This window comes from Alosa sapidissima, chromosome 7 (genome assembly GCF_018492685.1).
Source record: "Alosa sapidissima isolate fAloSap1 chromosome 7, fAloSap1.pri, whole genome shotgun sequence".
Taxonomy (NCBI): domain Eukaryota; kingdom Metazoa; phylum Chordata; class Actinopteri; order Clupeiformes; family Clupeidae; genus Alosa; species Alosa sapidissima.
Genome location: NC_055963.1, coordinates 6199045 through 6220861, shown reverse-complemented (window position 1 = coordinate 6220861; position 21817 = coordinate 6199045). Strand labels below are relative to the sequence as shown.

General features: G+C 43.1%; 1 protein-coding gene across 4 annotated transcripts in view; it reads left to right on the top strand.

Annotated features, from left to right (window-relative positions):
• krt8 (keratin 8) overlaps positions 1 to 20906 on the top strand; it is a 45096-nt gene extending 24190 nt beyond the window's left edge. Inside the window, exons 1-10 of one of the 4 annotated variants that reach the window (XM_042099034.1) lie at positions 15763 to 15925; positions 15983 to 16423; positions 18177 to 18385; positions 18504 to 18564; positions 18671 to 18766; positions 18868 to 19032; positions 19138 to 19263; positions 19356 to 19576; positions 19704 to 19756; positions 19871 to 20906. In XM_042099034.1, the coding sequence (XP_041954968.1) occupies positions 15875 to 15925; positions 15983 to 16423; positions 18177 to 18385; positions 18504 to 18564; positions 18671 to 18766; positions 18868 to 19032; positions 19138 to 19263; positions 19356 to 19576; positions 19704 to 19756; positions 19871 to 20130 (1683 nt within the window). In that variant the 5' untranslated portion in view covers positions 15763 to 15874 and the 3' untranslated portion in view covers positions 20131 to 20906. Of the gene's footprint in view, positions 1 to 15762; positions 16424 to 18176; positions 18386 to 18503; positions 18565 to 18670; positions 18767 to 18867; positions 19033 to 19137; positions 19264 to 19355; positions 19577 to 19703; positions 19757 to 19870 lie in introns of those variants that run through there. The other 3 variants (XM_042099035.1, XM_042099033.1, XM_042099038.1) reach the window with 3 other exon arrangements.
• Positions 20907 to 21817: the final 911 nt, after the last annotated feature.

The window sequence follows — 21817 nt, the reverse complement described above, 5'->3', positions numbered from 1 at the left end:
ATGTGCACACATGTGCATAAACTGATACACACGCACACACATACATTCACAGTAATCATACGTATGACACATACTCACACAGTAGACATATGTACGCATGCATGCACATGCACAAACACACATAAGCAGGCAAACGCACAGGCAAACACACAAGCATGCACACACACACACCCACACACATAAACATAAACGTGTACACGCACACATGCACACAATTCAAGAATTTCTCAGAATTATGAACAGGCAAGATGGGGGTGGGGTTGTATAAAATAAATTTTACATGTGAAATCTATGAACTAATCATGTTTTGGTACTTCTAGCAGATACTAGTGAGAATTGAGTGTGGATAATGCATAAGACAGTTAGAATCATATAGGCCTTTCAGCGTGATTTATTTTTGTGGAAAAAATGTGCTGGACTGGGCGGCGGTCATATTTTGTACCGCTCTGCGGTACATCTAGTTTTTATAACAACTGTAGAGATTTCTGCTGGGTGAACGGCTAGACAAACTTCTTACTGAAGTTTTATTCAGGGAAAACATATATTTTAGGGTTACAGAAGCCAAGCAACAATGGTTCAATCAAGTGTCTTTATCATGGAGGGGAAGTGTGAGTTCACCAAAGCAGTGATGTTTCAAAAGCATACCCCCCTCTGATATCTTTCCACAAATCACACCCTGGTGGTGCCTTTCGGAGAACAGAGAACAACCTAAAGTCCCAAAATGTGTACAATAAGTAAAAACATCTAAAGAGCCTCTACATTATTGATCGAATCAAGGGGGTGGGGGGGTGAGGCTGCTTTATTCATTGATTTACACTTTTATGAATTAATGTGCCTGACAGAATTTCCGAATTGTGAATGAATGTTTTTCGGAAGCAGAGAAAAACATCTGATAACCGTCAGCTGGTGCATGATGTTCCAGCTGTATATGCTTCCACCCCAACCTACCATTTGTTAACATGAGGCAGTGCACCATGCACCCCTATACAATTGTAAATTTCCATGTTCTTCTTAATTCTCATATGACTCTTAAATCATTTAGCAAAGTTTGTTCTGAAAGAGTTAACTGTAGTTCTGAAAGGCCAGCCTATCACAATCAGAATCACTGGGTTAATTTAGTTAAATCACATTCAAAGAAGATTGTTCCCATGGTTGAAAAGGTCATAAGCTAAAACATAATATTCCTACAACCGTTCAACTAATCTTCTTACTCCACCAGTGTGGCACACTCAACCAGTTCCTTAATCCTAGCGTCTGACCTTCTAGAACACTGAGGTGGGGAAAAAGGGTGTGGCTAAATTGAGATGACCTATCTGGAATGACAGAAGCCTGAAGCTGCCAAGACATGAAACGGTACTTTATGTAAAGTGCTGAGTCCCATAGCCAGGGGAGGAATACAAGGGGTGGGGTTGTTTTCAGGCACTCACTGATAAACCACATTTGGTGCCCTATACTGAGAGGGAATAACCACAGGTGTGTAAGATAACAAACTAGCATTTCTAAATGGCAAAAAGGTAACCTGCATTAAAGTAAAGTATTTTACATAAGCCAACAACCTAATGCCACAGGCTATAATAGGTTCAGTTAGATTTGATGACAGCATTTCAGCATTTCGTGTGGTATTGTAACACATATTAATGAGAGACTCCTCCTATGCAGTGAGTGGAACATACCGCAACCTGTGCTAACAAGCCCTAAAAGTCATTTTATTAATTAATTAAATGAGTTGTTAAAGCAGGTTTCACCATGCACAGAACAACTGGTGTTTTTCTACAATAAACACAACACTCATTTAATTATTATGTTTAAAGGTGAGAGGACTATTAGGATCTAAAGTGAACAAGTAAATTGCATTGGCCTTTTCCCACGTCATTATGATTTGGCTGTTGCTTCACTGACATTTCAATTTTCAAAAACCTAAGCCACCGCATTGACCCTCATTGTAGTCCGTTTGCCTGCAACTCACATCCTGCAAATATAGGCTACTGGAGACAAACAATCAAGCCTTGACTCTTTCCATGCATTCAGTAAACTGCATGAGAACTGCATTTCTTTAGATCAGTATTTCTTGTATCATCATTCACTATGTCAGTGTTACTCAGCTCTTCATCATCTCTTGTCTGAAGTTATGGATATTGAAAGTTCTTGCCACCAGGTAGTTATTGTGACCGCCGCTGTTTGTTTTTTTATTCCGGATTTATATTTATTTATTTATTTATTTATTTATTTATTTTCTTCATTAAGTTTGTGTCAGTGATTCCCGGGACACTGAAAGACCATGTAGCGCCTCACGGATGACACTGAATCATTGAGCGAAACTGTAGGGCCTAGGATGACCAGTTATTTTTGTATGTTGGTCTCCAGGGGCCATGTCAACACGTCCCATATCAACTCATTTGAGGTGTAACGCAACCTAGTTAAAAACAAAAAGCCAAAAACGATGCATTGTAATCGCAGGCATCTTTGGCTGACAGATTGAAAATTGCACAAAATTTGAAATTTAGCATCATTATGACACCCTCTGAATGCATGGCAAGTTTTGTGGAATTCCGTTCATAGGAGGCCATATCAGCTACACACACTCACACACACCCATGCACGCACACGCACACACACACACACATGCTGCACACACACTTGAATCAGGCAGAGGATGTAGCAGGTTGCATTTTGGCGAGAGTTTTGCTTTAAGAGTATGGTTTGATTTAATACTCCTGGCCTTCACCCCTCTCTTACAAACATTTCAACATTCAGCATTTACTCTTGGGACCTCGTGACTTCCTTGTTGGAAATCTTGCCAGCTATTCTTAGCCTTCTGTCTTTACACAATCTTTTGCAGTCCTTCATTTTTAGCTGTCGAAAAATTCTCTGTTTGTACTTTTGGGTCAATTTACACATAGAGAGCAAGTTTGAGAGCCAACGTGCTTTGCCATATTTGGACATAAAGTCTTCTCAGTATGCTCTCCCTGAGGAGCACAGGGCCATGGTCTGACAGAAGGGTGTGCCTTCCCCTAGGCCTCCGGGGGAAGTATGAGCATCAAAGGAGAGGTTTGCACCTGTCCCGTCCTGTCTGGCTAAATGTGCCTGCACAGGTTTTCTGTTCTCATTTTTCGCTTTCCACTGACCTTCTAATTCATGGATCCATTCCAAATCATATAAGACTGATTTTGAACTCAATGGCATAGTTCATACTATTTTCTAATGCATTTAAATGTTTATGTAGTAGTAGTCTCACAAGTAATGCATACATTAATACCTTATTTGTTGAAGATGAGATAAAGAGTGTTCCATGTTGCATGCTATATGTGTCACAACTCCTAATGCAATAATTTACACAAGCAGTTGTTTGCAATAAAAGCAAAGTGTTTATTAACATTTGAAAAATGCCGGTAACAGATTTATATGTCCAAGCTGTGTAACCTACAACCGTGACACCTTTTGACATGTCATCACACTTTCCCACTGTTTCAGTTACTCACTTTCTCACTTTTACTCGCTGCACATGTTTGGGCAAAGCAAAGCTGCAAACCATGCCACATGACTTCCTTTCCCGAAAGCTCAGTCTTATTTTTCTTTTAAATTTAAAAGGTCAACCACATTTTTGGAGATTAGGGTGTGCCCAGATACCCTAATTTTTTTTTCTGTTTTGGGGTTGTAGATATTAGTGCAGTGATTCAAAGTAAAGCAAAATCTTGAGACATCTTTCAGTTTATACAGTAAATGTTTCAGTTTGTAAAGAAAAATGCAAACACTGCTATTTTTTTGAACAGCCTAACATTCCTTTTTCTTCACTTTCTGTATTTTGGTCATGTTTTGATTTGAAATTGAATGGGCAGTGTTCCCAATGCATTGATATTATGGAATTAACAGTTATTCTAAGGATTTTGAGCTTTATTCAGTTTTTTAAAACACACTGCTATTATCCTGCACATAATTGTACATCACATTTGGCTGACACATTTTTAGCCAAAGCGACTAACAACATGGTAAACAGTTTAAGCTTTTTAAAGCAATTCTCTCAACAATTATAGGACAATTTAAAAAAAGGTAGAGTACAATAAGAATAAGTGCATCAGTGAGTGTCATCATACTGTAAGTGTCAGTTCTAGTCAGGTGGTAAGTGCTAGGATCATCAAGACTAGTTGTAAGTAGTCAGAGGCGGACAGAGTACACAGCTTCATTACTTGAGTAAAAGTACAACAGTCAGATGTCTACTTAAGTAAAAGTACTGAAGTACTTGTTTTTAAAGCAACACCAAAGAGTTTTTTGTACATTAAAATAATGTTTCCAACATTGTTTCAGTGGTTCATCAACTCGTAACAGGGTGAACGGCACTTCTGCATTCGCTTTGCGGCCCTCTATCGGCTATAACCGCACTATGTAAGTTTGCCAGATCGGGTAGCGGATCTGTAGTTCGATGGAATGAGACATAAGAAACTACAAATTTGACTTGCATGATGTCGCAATACATCATACTTTCATAAAATCATGCAACATATTCTACCTTGTCTGTGGACATCGTTATTTGCAAAGCCGGAGCTGGATAAACAAATAGCATGCGTGCGACAAAGGAAAAGTTGGTACTTGGTACCAAGAGTACAAGAGTAGCCTACATTTTCTAAATATTGCATTACTACTGTCACAGTGCTTACATTTATGTACAGAAATGTCCTACATGGAGTTATGAAAAATGTTAATGTTAATACCTTGGAGAATGTAAAATGAATTGGAAGTAAAATCAAGTCATTTTCATCTTTTTACCATGTTGCCAGGGATGGGCAGTATTTCTAATACATGTATTTAAAATACGTATTTCAAATACAAAATACTATTTTGTAATCGAAACACTTGAAGCAAAAACTATCATTAACTTGTTCAGAAAATTAAAATAGTCTGGCGAGGTGGGGCCACAGGTTGGCACATTCCCGGGATGGACCTGCTGCGTCTTCATCCATTGTTTCATCCATGGTTTCGTCTCTTATCTAAATCTGACCATGGAGTTGACTTTGGCGGAAAGCTGAAGGTGATTGCTGATAGGCTGTCCCAATCAGTGGTGCCTGCACAATCCAATCACGTTTGACAGGGAACCAACAAATTGAGGTTTTTTCCTTTTTTTTAGAAGTAGTAACGGGTACTCACGTTTATGGATAGAAATGTAGTGGAGTAAAGAGTACAATATTTGCCTCTCAAATGTACTTGAGTAAAGTCATGAGTACTCCCCAAAAATGATACTCGAGTAAAGTACAGATCCCTCAAAATTGTACTCAAGTACTGTACTCAAGTAAATGTACTCCGTTACTGTCCGGCTCTGTAAGTAGTGCTATGAGAGGAGATGTTCTCTGAAGAGCTGGGTCTTCAGGAGTTTTAAGAAGATGGAGAGGGATGTCCCTGCTGCTAGTAGGAACTGGTAGCATGTTCCACCAACAAGGAACAGATGAAAAAAGTTTGGATTGGCCTGAGCATACCAGTGGCAGATCTAGGCATTACAAGTTCTAATTCCATAGGATCAATGGAAAGGTTGTGAATGTTTGAATATGGTGTATGAATGTGCACTTTTACTGTAAATGTTACCATGCATGTACACTACATTCTCAAGGTATAAAGTGCGAAGGATCACTGTTAATGGTTCTCTAAGATCTTTTGGTGTTATCTCCCAATAATTTTGCATTCCCTCTCAATACTTTTGTATTCCATCGCAGAGTCAAAAGCATGGCAAGGAAATTGCAAAACTATATGAAAGAATGCAAAAGTAGCTCAAAAATAAAAAGTTACAGTAATTCCCACCATGACACATCAGGTCCTCTTTTATTTTCCTGGCATTGAGAAACATCCACATTTAACAGTCTTGTCAATAAAATGACATTGACTGAACCTGACTGAAACCTGACTGCAGTGTATATCCTTATCAATAATAATAATAAAATAACTTTTAACACTCATCAGCAGAGGATGCCAACACAGTGGCAGGAGTAGGATTCAGGAGATGATCAATAGTATTAAAAAACACACACACTTACATCATCACTGTCCAGTGATTCCCACAGAATTAAATTCAATTTGTGGCGGTAGCTGACTTGGACAAGGGGGGGGGGTGTATTAAGATCGTCTTGGTAGTGTATAGGTCTAATTGAGTGCCTGTAATTTTAAGACGTTCGTAACACAGTTAAAAGGCTGCTGATGTGTGGATGCAATTCATAAAGTTTTCTACATAGTTAAAATAAAGGTCCGTACTTCTCCTTGGGACAAGCACTTTTGCATTTTGGAAAACACTTTTCCATTTACATCGGGATTTTACATTCAGTGTCAGAGTCAATAAAATGAGCCCTTCAACGAAATTGACAAGCAGCTGTAAGTAGGCTAAGCATGCTAAATTCGACATCCAAACAGTATTCTAACGTTAGCTTTGAGATACTGCTTGATTGCATAACTTAACTTAGTTTAGTCTCTTCAATGTAGCCTACTATGTTGTGATAAGACCTTAGCAGAGTTAACTTCAATGCAGCAGTTTTGAACAAATTTGCGCAGCATGGTCACGATGCTAAGCGGATTTAATAGCAATTTAGCCAGACGTCTTGTATGCAATGCTTCTATGTGGCAACAACAATCCTTTAACAATCGTGAATATTTTGTTAAATTCACATGCAGAGGAGGGGCAGCGGGCTGAGAGAGAGCGGGGCGGGGCAAGGAAAGGCTGCGTGCGTAAAAAGCGCAGCTCAATGGCAATGCAAGGATTTGATCTTATATTTAATTTTAAATTAAATTAAATTAAATATAGAATATGAATCTGTGGCGGCCGATTTTTATTTTGTGGCGCCCCGCCACAGATTAGTCAATGTATGGGAAACACTGCTGTCATCACCTCACATACATACAGCACACTGCTTGCTACAGTAAGCCTCCTCTACATGCTTGCTGCACACTGCCCCCCCTCCCTACATACACAGCACATTGTCTTCAGGATCTTCTCCAACACACATCCTCTACATACTTACAGCACACTGCCCCCACCTACCCACACACACACACTAACACACACAGTCACTGCTCCACTCCCCTCCCGCCCACACACACATCTTCACTGTCATCACTCACATACATCATACATACGGTACTCTGCTTGCAATAGTAAGTCCCTTCACCATACTTGCAGTACACTGCCCCCCCCCTCTCCCCTACATCAAAGTCAAAGTCAAAAAGTCAAAGTCAAAGTCAGCTTTATTGTCAATTTCTTCACATGTTCCAGACATACAAAGAGATCGAAATTACGTTTCTCACTATCCCACGGTGAAGACAAGACATATTTTACCAATTTAAGTCCACAGACAAACATAACATTCAAGTAAACAAAAAAGTAAGTAAATAAGTAAATAAGAGGGCACATATAATAATGAAAAAATAAGAGCAGCAAAATTTGGTTGAAATTGTGCATAGACAGTCAATAAAATACTAGTGCAAAGTCAGGCCAATAAAAGGCTTGGGTAGTTCTGTTTGACCTAAGTAAGAAAGAAAGTGGCATAGTGGTGCAAGTTATGTAAGAGCAGCAGAAGTGTTGTGTTTTCAGGACAACAACAAGTTGTAAAGTGTACAAGTGTGCAAGTGTGCAAGTGGAGTAGTGCAGGCGGCCATTGTGGGTCCAATGTCCAGGATGTTATGTAGCTGAGGGTGGAGGGGGGAGAGGAGGGAGAGAGTTCAGCATCCTTACAGCTTGGTGTATGAAGCTGTTGGTGAGTCTGGTAGTGCGGGAGCGCAGGCTTCTGTACCTCTTCCCAGAGGGCAGTAGATCAAACAGATTGTGAGCGGGGTGACTTGCATCACTCACAATTTTGGTCGCCTTGCGGGTGAGGTGGGTGGTGTAAATGTCCTTCAGGGAGGGGAGTGAAGCACCAATAATCCATCCAGCTGTGTTCACTATGCACTGCAGGGCTTTCCTGTTGTATTCAGTGCAGCTTCCGCCCCACACAGCGATACAGCTGGAGAGGATGCTCTCAATGGTGCCTCGGTAGAATGTGGTCATGATGGCTGGTGGAGCACTTGCTCGCCTGAGTTTCCGCAGGAAGTACAGGCGGCGCTGAGCTCTCTTCGCCAGTGATGCAGTGTTGGTGGTCCAGGAGAGGTCTTCGCTGATGTGCACCCCCAGGAATTTGGTGCTGCTCGCTCTCTCCACCACAGCACCGTCGATGGTCAGTGGCAGGTGTTGGGTGTGACCTCTCCGGAAGTCAACAACAATCTCTTTGGTCTTGCTGACATTCAGCAGGAGGTTGTTGTCCCTGCACCACGTGGTCAGATGGTCGACCTCCAACCTGTATTGAGTCTCGTCGCCCTTGGTGATGAGACCCACCAGAGTTGTGTCGTCAGCAAATTTCACTATGTGATTGTTGCTGTAGGTTGCAGTGCAGTCATGCGTCAGCAGGGTGAAGAGCAGCGGACTGAGCACGTAGCCTTGGGGGGCCCCTGTGCTCAGTGTGATGCTGCTTGAGGTATTGTTGCCGACACGTACTACTTGAGGCCTCTGACAGAGGAAGTCCAGTAGCCAGTTGCAGAGGTAGGTACTGAGTCCCAGTTTGTCAAGTTTGCAGATGAGTTGTTGTGGTATTATGGTGTTGAATGCAGAACTGAAGTCTATAAACAGCAATCTCACATATGAGTCTCTTTTTTCCAGGTGGGTGAGGGCTGGGTGGAGGGCAGAGCAGATTGCATCCTCTGTAGACCGCTTGGCTCGGTATGCAAACTGGAAGGGGTCCAGGGTGGGGGGGAGAATGGATTTGATATGTGACATGACAAGCCGCTCAAAGCACTTCATGATGATGGGTGTCAGTGCCACAGGGCGGTAGTCATTGAAGCAGGATGGAGCAGTTTTCTTCGGCACAGGTATGATGGTGGCAGCTTTGAAACATGATGGGACGATGGCTTGCTTCAGGGAAGTGTTAAAGATGTCTGTGAAGACATCCTTAAGCTCCCCTGCGCAGCACATTATTTCAGCAGGAAGCTTCTCCAACACACATCCCCAACATACTTACAGCACACTACCCCTACACACCCCCCCCCTACACACAGCACATTGTCTCATGACATATTGCACACTGCCCTCTCCCCACATACACAGCACACTATCCCATCTCCCTTGTCATCCCCCCAACACACACACCAAGACCCCTGGCAGTTGGGTTAGCCGTTAACCGTGGATCTGCCCAAGGTTTCTTCCTTAGTAAGGAAGTTTTTCCTTGCCCCTGTTGCTCTTGGGTGCTCCTTGTTGGTACCCCCCCCGCCCCCAATCCCAATCCCCCACCTTTCTTAGCATACAGGCAAGTGTTATTTAAATAAACTCCTGGTGTACTTACAAACTTTTCAATGCCTCGTTTTAGGAGTAAAGAACATACTGTAGAAGTTTCGTACCATTCAGGGCATTATTAGTGGGGTAATTTACGAGATAAAAGTTGGTTCCATTACGCCTGCAGAAACTCACTCTACTTGACCAGGGTTCGACCAAGGGAAAACAGGTTCTGGCAGGTTGTTTGGCTCGGGTCATGGTGCAAAGAACCCTAGGGTGATATTACTCCGAACCATCGCTTTAAGACTAACGTAAACAGAAAGAGAGAGAAAAAAAATCGCCCTAAACTACTAGCCTGATAATGATCAGCATGTAGCCTACAAAAGGACATGAATCAAGCTGGCGCCATGTCTTTCTGAAAGTGATGGAGATGGAGCTGGATCATGAGATGCATCAGATTACATGTGTAGCCTAACCTATGAAAGTGTATTTTCCGCTATTTCAATGGGTTGTCTCAGTTCGTTTTAGCACTGATTATTGCGGAGATATTCAAGCATTTGGGATTTCGTATTTTGAAGTTTGTGCTCACCTTTCTTTTGGAAAAAAGTTTATTAGCAGTTGTTTCCCCTCATTTGGATGTCTCTCTTTTTCCTGTTTTGGCCGACTTTCAGATAGATTGCGTCTTGTCTGTTAACTACTCATTGCCGTCATCGTGAAGTGCTGTATCTCGCGGTTGGAAATACCATGCACTATGCCGTTTAGTATATAGCTAGAATAATACATGTATCCAATGATATGTTTCTATACAAAATGCTATTTCACTCTGTTTTACGTGGGTAAGGCCACCGCACATTCAAATAACTGCCCTTCATGAACCAGGCCGTCACTCTCCATAGGTTAACTAATTTCTCTAAAACTGCTTTTCAGAGCGCCTAGTATGCCTAGTCTAGTGCATAAGCATGAAGTTGAACCTTTAGATGAAAAACACTCTTTAATAATAGGCCTACAATAAATAAAAAAAAACGCTAATGACGTTTAGGCTACTTTTGACCATCGCATTTATCGCCTGTAACTCCGTGATAAGGACCTACAGGAAAGTATTTGGCTGAGCAACGGAGGTTAATGTTTTATGTTTTGTTCACATGATATAGGCCTATGTCTAATCATTGTTGCAGTCGAAGAAAACTGGAATGTTTAATTCGTCCTCCCTTTCAATCGTCCCGAGCGGTCCTTCTCTCTCCAAACTAACTTTATTCTCAAAATGTTGAGTTTAATGTCGACACGTCGAGATTAAAGTCGACATGATATTTCAACTTTATTCTCGAAATGTCGAGTTTAATGTCGACATGGCGAGTTTAATCTCGTCATGGCAAAAATATTTCTTCCTTCATGTGTGGCCCTAATACTCCGTCGTAGTTTTCACTATGTTTTGCAATCCAGTCAGTCAAACTTTAAATTTCGTCTGACATTCATTTTGACATTTAATTTGACATTATTTGGAAGTTAAAATATTCAGGTAAAATAAATATATGGTGGAAATAAGTATTGAACGCTTACATTTTTTTTTTTTTCAGTAATTAGCCTAAACTTCCAGTGAGTATTTCACCACACATTATATTAACACACATATAAAAAATCCATAAGAGTTATGTGTAATAAAGTGGAATGACACAGGAAAAAAATATTAAACGTGCCTACTGAAATTTCTTCAATACTTTGTGGAAAAGTCTTGTAATGACACCTTCAAGACAATTCCTGTATGACAAAACTTATTAGTCGCAGTATCAGGTGTGATTTTGGCCCATTGTTCTAAACAGATTCCAGGGGTCCCTCTTCTGAATCCTGATATTTAGTTACTTCCAGAACTGTTTAATTGAATTTAATTGAATTGGTTGCCTTCAAGTCTTTCTGGAGCTTTCTTTGAGTGGTCCTTGGCTCTTGGTATTGACTATCCTTCTGACTCCCTGGTCAGAAATATTGCGAGGGGATCCTGTGCATGGCCGGTTGATGATGCAGTGATGATCCACTTGCAGATAATGGCTCCCATGCTGCTTACTGGAAGATTGTGAAGTTTTGAAATGCATCTGTAACCAGTTTCATTTATATGTTTTGCAACAATAAGGTTCCAAAGGTCTTGGGAGAGCTTTTTGCTCTTATCCATCATGAAATGTTTCTTGTGTGACACCTTGGTAATGAAAAACCTTTTTATAGCCCATCAATATGTAGGCTACTAACCAAGCTTATATTCATTTGCACAGATAAAAAGGATAACTACTCTCTAACTCTCTAAGCCACCCTACCCCCCACCCTGGACCCCTTCCAGTTTGCATACCGAGCCAAACGATCCACGGAGGATGCAATCTGCTCTGCCCTCCATCCAGCCCTCACCCACTTAGACAATAAAGACTCATATGTGAGAATGCTGTTCATAGACTTCAGTTCAGCATTCAATACCATAATACCACAACAACTCATCAGCAAACTGGACAAGCTAGGATTCAGTACCTCCCTCTGCAACTGGCTGCTGGATTTCCTGTTGCAGAGACCACAAGCAGTACGTGTCGGGGACAACACCTCAAGCACTCTGACCCTGAGCACGGGGGCCCCTCAAGGGTGTGTGCTCAGCCCCCTGCTCTTCACACTGCTAACACATGACTGTACAACCACTCACAGCTCCAACCATCTGGTGAAGTTTGCGGACGACACAACACTGGTGGGCCTCATCACTAAGGGCGATGAGGCTCACTACAGAGAAGAAGTAGACCTGCTGGCCAAATGGTGCAAAGACAACAACCTCCTGCTAAATGTCAGCAAGACCAAGGAGATTGTTGTCAACTTTCAGAGAGGCCACAAACAACTGCCACCACTGTCCATCGACGGAGATGCTGTGGAGAGAGTGAGCAGCACAAAATTTCTGGGGGTGCACATCAGCGACGACCTCTCCTGGACCACCAACACAGCATCACTGGCGAAGAAAGCCCAGCAGCGCCTCTACTTCTTGCGCAAATTGAAGAAGGCAAGTGCCACGCCTCCTGTCATGACTACATTCTACAGAGGGACCATCGAGAGCATCGTCTCCAGCAGCATCACAGTGTGGGGCGGAAGCTGCACAGATCAGAACAGGAAGACCCTCCAGCGCACCGTTAACACAGCTAAGAGGATCATTGGAGCACCACTCCCCTCCCTGCAGGACATTTACACCACCCGCCTCACCCGCAAAGCACTAATGATTGTCAAGGATACAACCCACCCTGCACACGAACTGTTCAGCCTCCTGCCCTCTGGAAAGCGGTACAGGAGCCTCCGCTCCCGCACCACCAGACTGGCAAGTAGCTTCATCCACCAAGCAATCAGGATGCTGAACACTCTACCCACTCTCCCATCACTGACAGCCCCCCCCACCCACCAGCCAACCAGGAACCTAGGAAACTAGGATCCTGTCTACCAAACCCCCCCCCCCCCCCCCCCCCCCCAACACCGCCATGTGGAACTGCACTGTGACTGCGCAGCCAAACGTGTTGCTGCTTCACATCAAGCCTGATATACTTGAATTACTACATACTGCATATCAATGTAAATATACAGGTCACACAAGCACAAGTTTAAACTTCATGTAACTGTTAAGACTATAGAAATATACAACACAACTACCTCTATTTTTTTTTATATATATATATGTCCTATATTTCTATTTTGATACATACATGTTCTATATTTCAGTCTTGCACTTTAATTTAATGTTTATTGTCTATGGCTATGTCCATAGTATGTCTATGTCTGTATTTAAAGCATGTCTATGTCTGCATGGGAGAGTAAGAAACGAAATTTCAATTCTTTGTATGACCAGTGCATGTAAAGAAATTGACAATAAAAGCCGACTTGACTTGACTTGACTTGACTTGACTAACTACTTACAGACTCCAGCCCGTTCCTTGCCTTTTGCCTCCAGTGCTTTTTCTTAGCGTGTTCAATACTTTTCCCCTGTGTTATTCCACTTCATTACAGATGACTCTACTTATGGAGTTGTTTGGATTTTTTATGTGTGGATTACCCGAGTTATTACTAATGCCTGGTGAAAATGTTGTGCCCCCCATATTCCACTTTTCAAAGGTCCTCTCCTCCATTGGGGCCCTATACTTCCCACTTTCCCCCCCAGTTCGACGCCCTTTAATCTGCTGAACCTTCTGCTCGTTTCAAATATAAAAACTCTGCAACTCAACATTGGCCTGCCTGCCTCAGCTGCCTGTGAGGGGCTTTTCAGTTGTGCATGATTACTGTTCACTGCAAAGCGACCAAGGATGAGTGCAACTAACTTTGAAAATCACCTACTGCTTAAACTTAAAGGAAACTCCGGGGATTTTTCACATAGATCTCCATTTCTCAACATCACCTAGTACTGTCGGTATGAACAAAACTGAAACAATCAGTTTTACCTTGCTCGAGTTGCTGCAGCTATAGCTACACACTGGGAGCATGAAAATGTCTGCCTTAGCTGCTAGCTGCAGCAACTCGAGCTAGGACCAAAGTCCTTTTAGACAAGTACCTCCACTCGGCAGCCATATTGCAATGCTTTTTTTTGGGCACTTATCGGGCATCTATTTTGGCCGAAATGCGCGTGCGTAAGGCTTCACGACACCAAGCTTGCTCCAGCGGCGAGATCACAACAGATGATTGGCACGATGTATTCACAACACACCACATGATTGGATCAATGTATTTACATGTCGATGTTTTGCTGCGGAAGGGTTGTGATATGTGTAGACAACTGCCATATTGGCGTTACAAACTAACCCCATGCATTACTATGGAGGATTTTTTGAGTGCTGTATCTCATTAGAAAGTGTCTGGTAAAACTGGTTGTTCTGGTGTAACTAAGTAACTTTTACTTAAAGTACATTTTAAATGAACTACTTTTTACTTTTACTTGAGTACATTTTCAGATCGGTATTTTAACTTCTACTTGAGTAATATTTCATCAAAGTATTGGTACTTTTACTTGAGTACAATATTTTCATACTTTTTCCACCTCTGCCAGAAGCTTAGTGGCTTTCCATTTGTGTTCAGTTCTCCTACACAGTCTTTTGAGGCTATGTACTGTATTTCATTAGTGATCCAAGGAGATTTGTTGATAATAGGTTTCCTCTTTTAAGAGGGGCTACAGTATCTATTATGGTGGTGCATAACTCATTAAATGTGTTAAGCATGTCACCTGTATCTTGTAAGCCACCAGCATCAGGCATGGTATCACTAAGTTTGTTAATTACAGGTTCAAGGTGGAACACAGAGCAGGCAAGCAACAGGGGAATGCAGACGCTCTGTCGCGAAACAAAGAGGAGAAATTATAGGCAGTGTGATCCTTAAAACTGTGAAAACTAACAACGTGCATGAGTGGTGGAGTAGCAACTGGGAGAACACTGTCAAAGATGATGCAATGGTGTATATGTATTATAACATTGTTCAGCTCCAAGCCAAGAGAGAAAAATAAATCTAAAGTATGCCCATGGTTGTGAGTTGGTTCTAACTAACATGCTGCAGTAAATTAAACGATTCTGTAATATTACAGAATTCAGCTGAGTAACAATTTGTGGAATCATCAACATAAATATTAAAATCTCCAAGAATAATAATCTTATCATAGTTGAGAATGACAGAAGATAAAAAAATCAGAAAATGGCAAATTACAAATGCTGCTATACAATGTTTAAGGGGTCGATAAACAACAATGCAGAGCACGGGGACATCACAGATTAATTTGAACATAAAAACCTAAAAACTTGAGAAGTTTTGCACACATGCAATGTGTGCTGAGCAGCAGTATTTCACAACATCTCCAGCAGCAGCAAAATCGGCTCCTCAGTCTGCATGAGAGAGTTTCAGGACTCCACACAGAGAGGGTTTTGTTTGACAGTGTGCTAGTGTTTGGAGATCGTTTTTGATAATAGCTTCTCAGGTAGAATGTTAGCATATGTAAACTTTCCCAGTACCTGCTGTACCTGAATATGTAGCTGTGGACGTGGATATACACCGTCAATGAACAAATATGTTTATACATACATACACACACAACAGTTATGCAATTGCCTTTTTATCTAACTTGAATTGCACACACTGCGGAAGAGTACTATTTAATTCCTAGACACTAATTCAAAACATGCCTGAAGCTAAACTGATTAAAACCATCTGAGAAATGTGCTATCAAGGCTTCATGTGAATGGTTGTAGGGACTAAGCAGATTGAGAATATGATTGCCATTCCACCCGTCCTAGAATCCCCCACAGGGACTTCACCAAGGTGTGTGCACCTGAATGTGCTGGAGGCCTCTCAGCTTACAGAACAGGCCCTTTCTCCGCACCAATCACATGGCTGCTTGCATCCCCTGCAGGTAAGTGAGCTTGCAGGGGGCGTGTCCTCATTCAGTGGAGGAGGAGGGAGAGCAGGTCTGAGGTGAGAGCCAGCCCTCTCTCCGAGCGAGTATAAAGAACCGTCACACCAGCATCAAGTCACTCAGAGGTACACCTTTCCTCTTAGTGGACTCACCTGCTCCGGTTCTGTCCATCTCTCCTTCTTCTTTTGGCCTGTAGCCCTCCCAAGTTCACAACCGCAACCATGAGTGTCAGAATCTCTTCGTCCAGCTACAGCAGCGGTGGCAGCATGAGCGGCGGCGGCTTCAGCAGTGGCGGCGGCTTCAGCAGTGGTGGTGGCTTCAGCAGCGGTGGCGGCGGCTTCAGCAGTGGTGGTGGCGGTGGCTTCAGCAGCGGTGGCAGCGTCAGGAGGAGCTTCTCCAGCCACTCCGCCATGGCAGCCCCCATTGGCGCCAGCCGCATGAGCTCTGTGTCCATGAGGCGCTCTGTCGGTGGCGGCGGTCTGGCCATGGGAGGTGGTGGCGGCGGTGGTGCCAGCTTCAGCAGCTACAGCATGAGCGGAGGTGGTGGCGGCGGCGGCTACGGCATGGGTCTTGGAGCTGGTGGTGCTGGCTTCGGCATGGGCATGGGTGGTGGTGGCGGCTTTGTGGCACCCATCACAGCTGTCACGGTCAACCAGAGCCTGCTCGCCCCCCTGAACCTGGAGATCGACCCCACCATCCAGACCGTCCGCACCCAGGAGAAGGAGCAGATCAAGACCCTCAACAACCGCTTCGCCTCCTTCATCGACAAGGTCAGTGCTCTTCTCATTGCAAAATCAGTAGAGAGAGTCAGGCATATGCAAGAGGGCATGACATCATTCTTTTAGGCTTATCATGTACTCAATCTACCATCTAAAGGATGTTGCCTGTGATGCTCTTCACTTCAAAAACATAAAGCAAACAACTACACAAAACAATCAAACAAACAAAACAGTGCATTGCTGTAATAAGCAGTTTTTGTACAAATTTACAAATTCTTGTCCAAGCTGTAATGTGGTCTGCCATTGCTTTACATAGCAAGAAGCACTTTCCATACTTACCCAAAGCAGCAGCTACCGGTTAATTTCACCTGTGTACTCAGGTGATGCTCATGAAATATTTCACAGCTTGCTCTACTGCCGGAAGTACTGAAGGTATAGGATTCAGATAGCACAATGCTACATAAAACATACATGCCAGCCCGGATGCAGAAGTCATTACTCTTTAATGCTTAATACGAAACCCTTTCTCCTAACAACAACAGAGAAAGTTCTATTTGCTGACTGAAAATAACAATCCAGAATGTGTGTGAATATGTGAGGCTGTGTGTGGAGTGGGGGTTTGAAACTCTAGCCTGGAGAGATCCTATGACTGCAGCCTCTGTCTAAATAAGGGCGGTGATCAAGTTATCTGCCCATTCCCATGGCAGCACTGACTCTCTGACTCCAAATGGGAGATGTGGATGAATGCCTGCTTGCTGTGGGAATGTCTCCTGGGTCTGCGAGTGCAGCATTGTTTCGTCTTAAACATATTCTTCTATAAGTAGCTTCACAGCGACATGATAGTGGGGAGGGTTTTTCTCTCAGGAATAAAATGATGGCTGCCACACCTTGATGTCAGGTTATATTAATGGGCCACACCTGCTTTTCTAGCTATGAAAGGCTGTGGTCACTTTTTTCAGGTGCCATTTGGATAATTAAACTATGAGTCAGTGCATAACTGATGACCTGCAATCTTTTCAATGATCAGCAGGAGAACTGTGAATTTGTGATCTGAAAAAAAAACTGAAGCCCTTCCCAGATGCAAGACATAAAACATGAAATTGAAGGCAAAGCCACAGATTAGGGCGTGGTAGAAAGTTACCTCACTGACAGGGAAGTCCCTGCGGCAGGGGAGAGGTTTTTCATTTCTGCTGAGGCTTGCCCGGGTAGAGGCTTGGCGTGGGTGTGGCTGCCTCGCCTCTGTGCCCGGGGAGGAGTTTGTTGTCATATGAACACTATGCCAGGTCTGCCGAGGTCAATGAAACGGGGCTGCACCAGGCAACTTGTTTGCACGGCAAGCGGGCTTATGCCCTGCAGCAAAAGACAACACTTGGCACTCTGACAAGAAAACTTTGGTGTGAACAAATGTTCCACAACCTGCAAGAGAATTAGCCTTGAGCAAATTTACAAATACAGACCCTTTCATCAATAAAAACAAAAACAATGCTTGAACGTTCTATTTGGGCCCCAATCTACTTCCTCTGCATTAAGATAACATATGGAATGTTAAAAAGGAAGTCTTGTGGGGCCAACTATGATGCTGATAATGGAACTCTCTTGAAAGGGTCCATACTGCATCAGTTTTTCCATATATGCCAGTGTTGATCTAATGAGTCACTAAACAAATGGAATTAAAAAAGAACAGGATGCCTACTACAACTTAAATATAAAATAATATTTTCTTTTATTCAGTACTGTGCAAAAACTAAAGAGGAAATGTAGTATACTATAACTGATCTAATGATGTTTAATTTTATTCCCACAGGTGCGCTTCCTGGAACAGCAGAACAAGATGCTGGAGACCAAGTGGAGTCTTCTCCAGGACCAGACCACCGTGCGCTCCAACATCGACTCTATGTTCGAGGCCTACATCGGCAACCTGCGCAGACAGCTCGACGGCCTGGGCAACGAGAAGGTCAAGCTGGAGGGAGAGCTGAGGAACATGCAGGGTCTGGTTGAGGACTTCAAGATGAAGTGAGTGCCTCAATTATTTATGGACATTGGTCATTGTCTACTACCTGACAAAGAGAGACGTATGCAGTTTCAGTTCCTACTCCTATATGACTGACCGCCCTCTGTTTCTTTTGTGCAGATATGAAGATGAAATCAACAAGCGTGCCTCAGTGGAGAATGAGTTTGTTCTGCTGAAGAAGGTAAAAGTAACAATGTATTTGCACTTTGTCAGGGTGATCTGTTTTGATCTCCCATTGCTTTGACCTCTGAACCTGCAGACTTACCCATTCTTTCATCCCTCTTTAGGATGTTGATGCTGCCTACATGACCAAGGTGGAACTGGAGGCCAAGGTTGATGCCCTTCAGGATGAGATCAACTTCCTCAGGGCCATCTATGAGGAGGTGAGAGTTGGTCATACTTCATCCACAGGGTCCAAATTGCACTTGCAGTGTTCTCAAGCTCATACGGAACCTTCATATTTGTTTTTCCCTTCCTCACTCAGGAGCTGCGTGAGCTGCAGGGACAGATCAAGGACACCTCTGCTATTGTGGAGATGGACAACAGCCGTACTCTGGACATGGACTCCATTGTGGCTGAAGTGCGTGCTCAGTACGAAGACATCGCCAACCGCAGCCGTGCTGAGGCTGAGGGCTGGTACAAGGCCAAGGTGAGTGCATTGGGGTGGCACTAGCGCTCAGTACTTTATCAATGCAGGATATTGATTCTTGCACTAACTAGAACCTCCATATTAACATCTCTTTGTACACAACAGTTTGAGGAGATGCAGTCCTCTGCTGGCAAATATGGCGATGACCTGCGCGCAACCAAGTCAGAGATCGCAGAGCTCAACCGCATGATCAGCCGTCTTCAGAATGAAATTGAGTCAGTCAAAGGACAGGTGAGTTTTGTTCTCCCATCAAATATTACACCATCAACAAACAATTACCCAACCTCCACCTGACTGACTCAAGCTCCTCTGTTGTGATGCAGCGCTCCAACCTTGAGGCCCAGATCGCAGAGGCTGAGGAGCGTGGTGAGATGGCAGTGAAGGATGCCAAGCTGCGCATCAGGGACCTCGAGGAGGCCCTCCAGAAAGCCAAGCAGGACATGGCCCGCCAAGTGCGCGAGTACCAGGAGCTGATGAACGTTAAACTGGCTCTCGACATTGAGATCGCCACCTACAGGAAACTTCTGGAAGGAGAGGAGTCCAGGTAAACTTATCAAACATAAGCATATACTAAGGATCAGTAATATCTATAAATTAATATATCTTAAACTGAATTACCTATCTGTTATAATCAATAACAATGACATCATAATACTTCATCCCTTCCACAGAATATCCTCTGGTGGTTCCACTGCAACAGTTCACATCCAGGAGTCCTCATCTGGTAATTATTCATCTCAAGACTTAATAAGAATCCAGGAAATGAAAATGTGTCATTTTGTCTACACTGTTTTTTGATTGCTCTGACCTCTAATGAAATAAAATCTTGTTTTTGCAGGAGGCGGCGGATACGGCTACGGTGGCGGTGCTGGCATGGGCGGCGGCTATGGCGGTGGCTCCAGCCTCAGCATGGGCGGCGGCGGCTATGGCGGTGGCTCCAGCCTCAGCATGGGCGGCGGTGGCGGCTATGGCGGTGGCTCCAGCCTCAGCATGGGCGGCGGTGGCGGCTATGGCGGTGGCTCCAGCCTCAGCATGGGCGGCGGTGGCGTGTCCATGTCTCGCTCTTCTGTGACGTCCAGTAGCATGCGCCGCTACTAAATGAGGAACACCTCTCCACTCTTCCCTCTTCTCTTCCCCCCATGTTCTCCCCCATTCCACTCACTCACAGAGCATTGACAATGTCCTGAGCAACAAGCTTTCTCCATTAACAAGGAACCTCAAAAGTTAAAGTCTGGAGGATAGTGGCTTATGTTATGCTCTGAACATGAGTGTTCTTCTTGTGTTGCTACTCATTTAGTCTCCATATTACCCACTACAGATCCTGTAATAATCCAGTCCGTCATGAGTTTATCAGCATATATGAGAGATGGTACAAACCAGCAGTGTGGAAGTCAAGTCCCCATTCTGTCAGTCTGGTTGTTATTGATGTTCTATGCAAAAACATAATGTAATTCCATATGGCATAACATCTGTTTGGACATGCATACAAAACTGCACTAGATTCAAATTTCATTATGAAAAGGCTGAAAAAAGAAAAAAATATCTCAGAAATTGTTGCAGCGTCACAATTCACATTGCACTTTTGAAGCATTTCCAAACACAAGCCCATGGAGCTTCAGAAACAACTCAAAGTGATATCCTGGCCCTCAATGAATAGAGTAATTGTTTGATAGCCTACAGTATGCATGGTGATCATTTGCTCTGTTCTCTACATTTCTCCTGGGATAATGGGCCTTGCAGAGAGCTTTGTAGGCAGCTCTCTGTTATCACTCACTTCTCCATGTGTCCCTGCAACGGCTGATATTGACCAGATTTAGGATGTGCCATGTACAACAAGTGAAAACACTGAATAAATCTTGGTCCTTTATAAAGTATTCCTTTGTGGTTGGTTATTTGTGCTTACATTCACTTGTATTACTCTGAGAAAACAAAACATTAAATGTATATATAATAATATTTTCAACGTTACATACAATTTTAAGAACTGTGGAAAACAGAAAGAATCCTCTTTTAGGAGGTGCTGTGAATGAAGAAACAGGAATGAATGCTATAAAAAAGAATCCTGTCTAAAGGATAAAAGATTTGTAGTGCAGGGAAACAGTTTTACTTTAAAGCTGACTAACAATAAAGATTTATAGAAAGGGAGGGACAAATGGGGGCATAGCTGAGTAGTTTGGAATGTATCCCTCTTGAGGCTAAAAGCCATCTGGAACTCATAGGAAATGTGTTAAGACATGTTCCTGTGAGGCAGCTAACATTATGCAATCCTATCTCTGAAACAGATAAACCCTAAACATAACTGGTGTAAGATTACTCATGGCGAACATTTTAATGTTTTCCCAGCTAACAAGAGTAGTGAGTCTAAAATAGGTGACTGCCCCCCAAACTATGAGGATTATATTAATATTTGTGTTAATTGTTCCTTAAAGGGTACTATGCAACATTTTCAACTTAACAAAATGGCTTGCAAGATTTGCAATAGCGTCCTGGCAAAGTCTGAATCAGGAAGTCTTGTGAGAAGCGAGAACGAGCGAAAAACACTAGGGGCTCTATCTTGCACTCCAGCGCAATTGACTTTGTATACTCACACTTTTGTCTTTCCAATTTTGCAGTCAGCGCATATTGGAATTTTCCCTCCACAGGTCCATATCCGTAAATTAGGAAATTCAATTGTGCCCACGGGGGCGGTTCAGCGAAAAGAGGGGGTGTGTTCCAGCGCAAACGTTCCCTGTTGATATTTTGCAGTTTCAGAAAACAATTCCACCACAGACCAGGAACCTCCTGG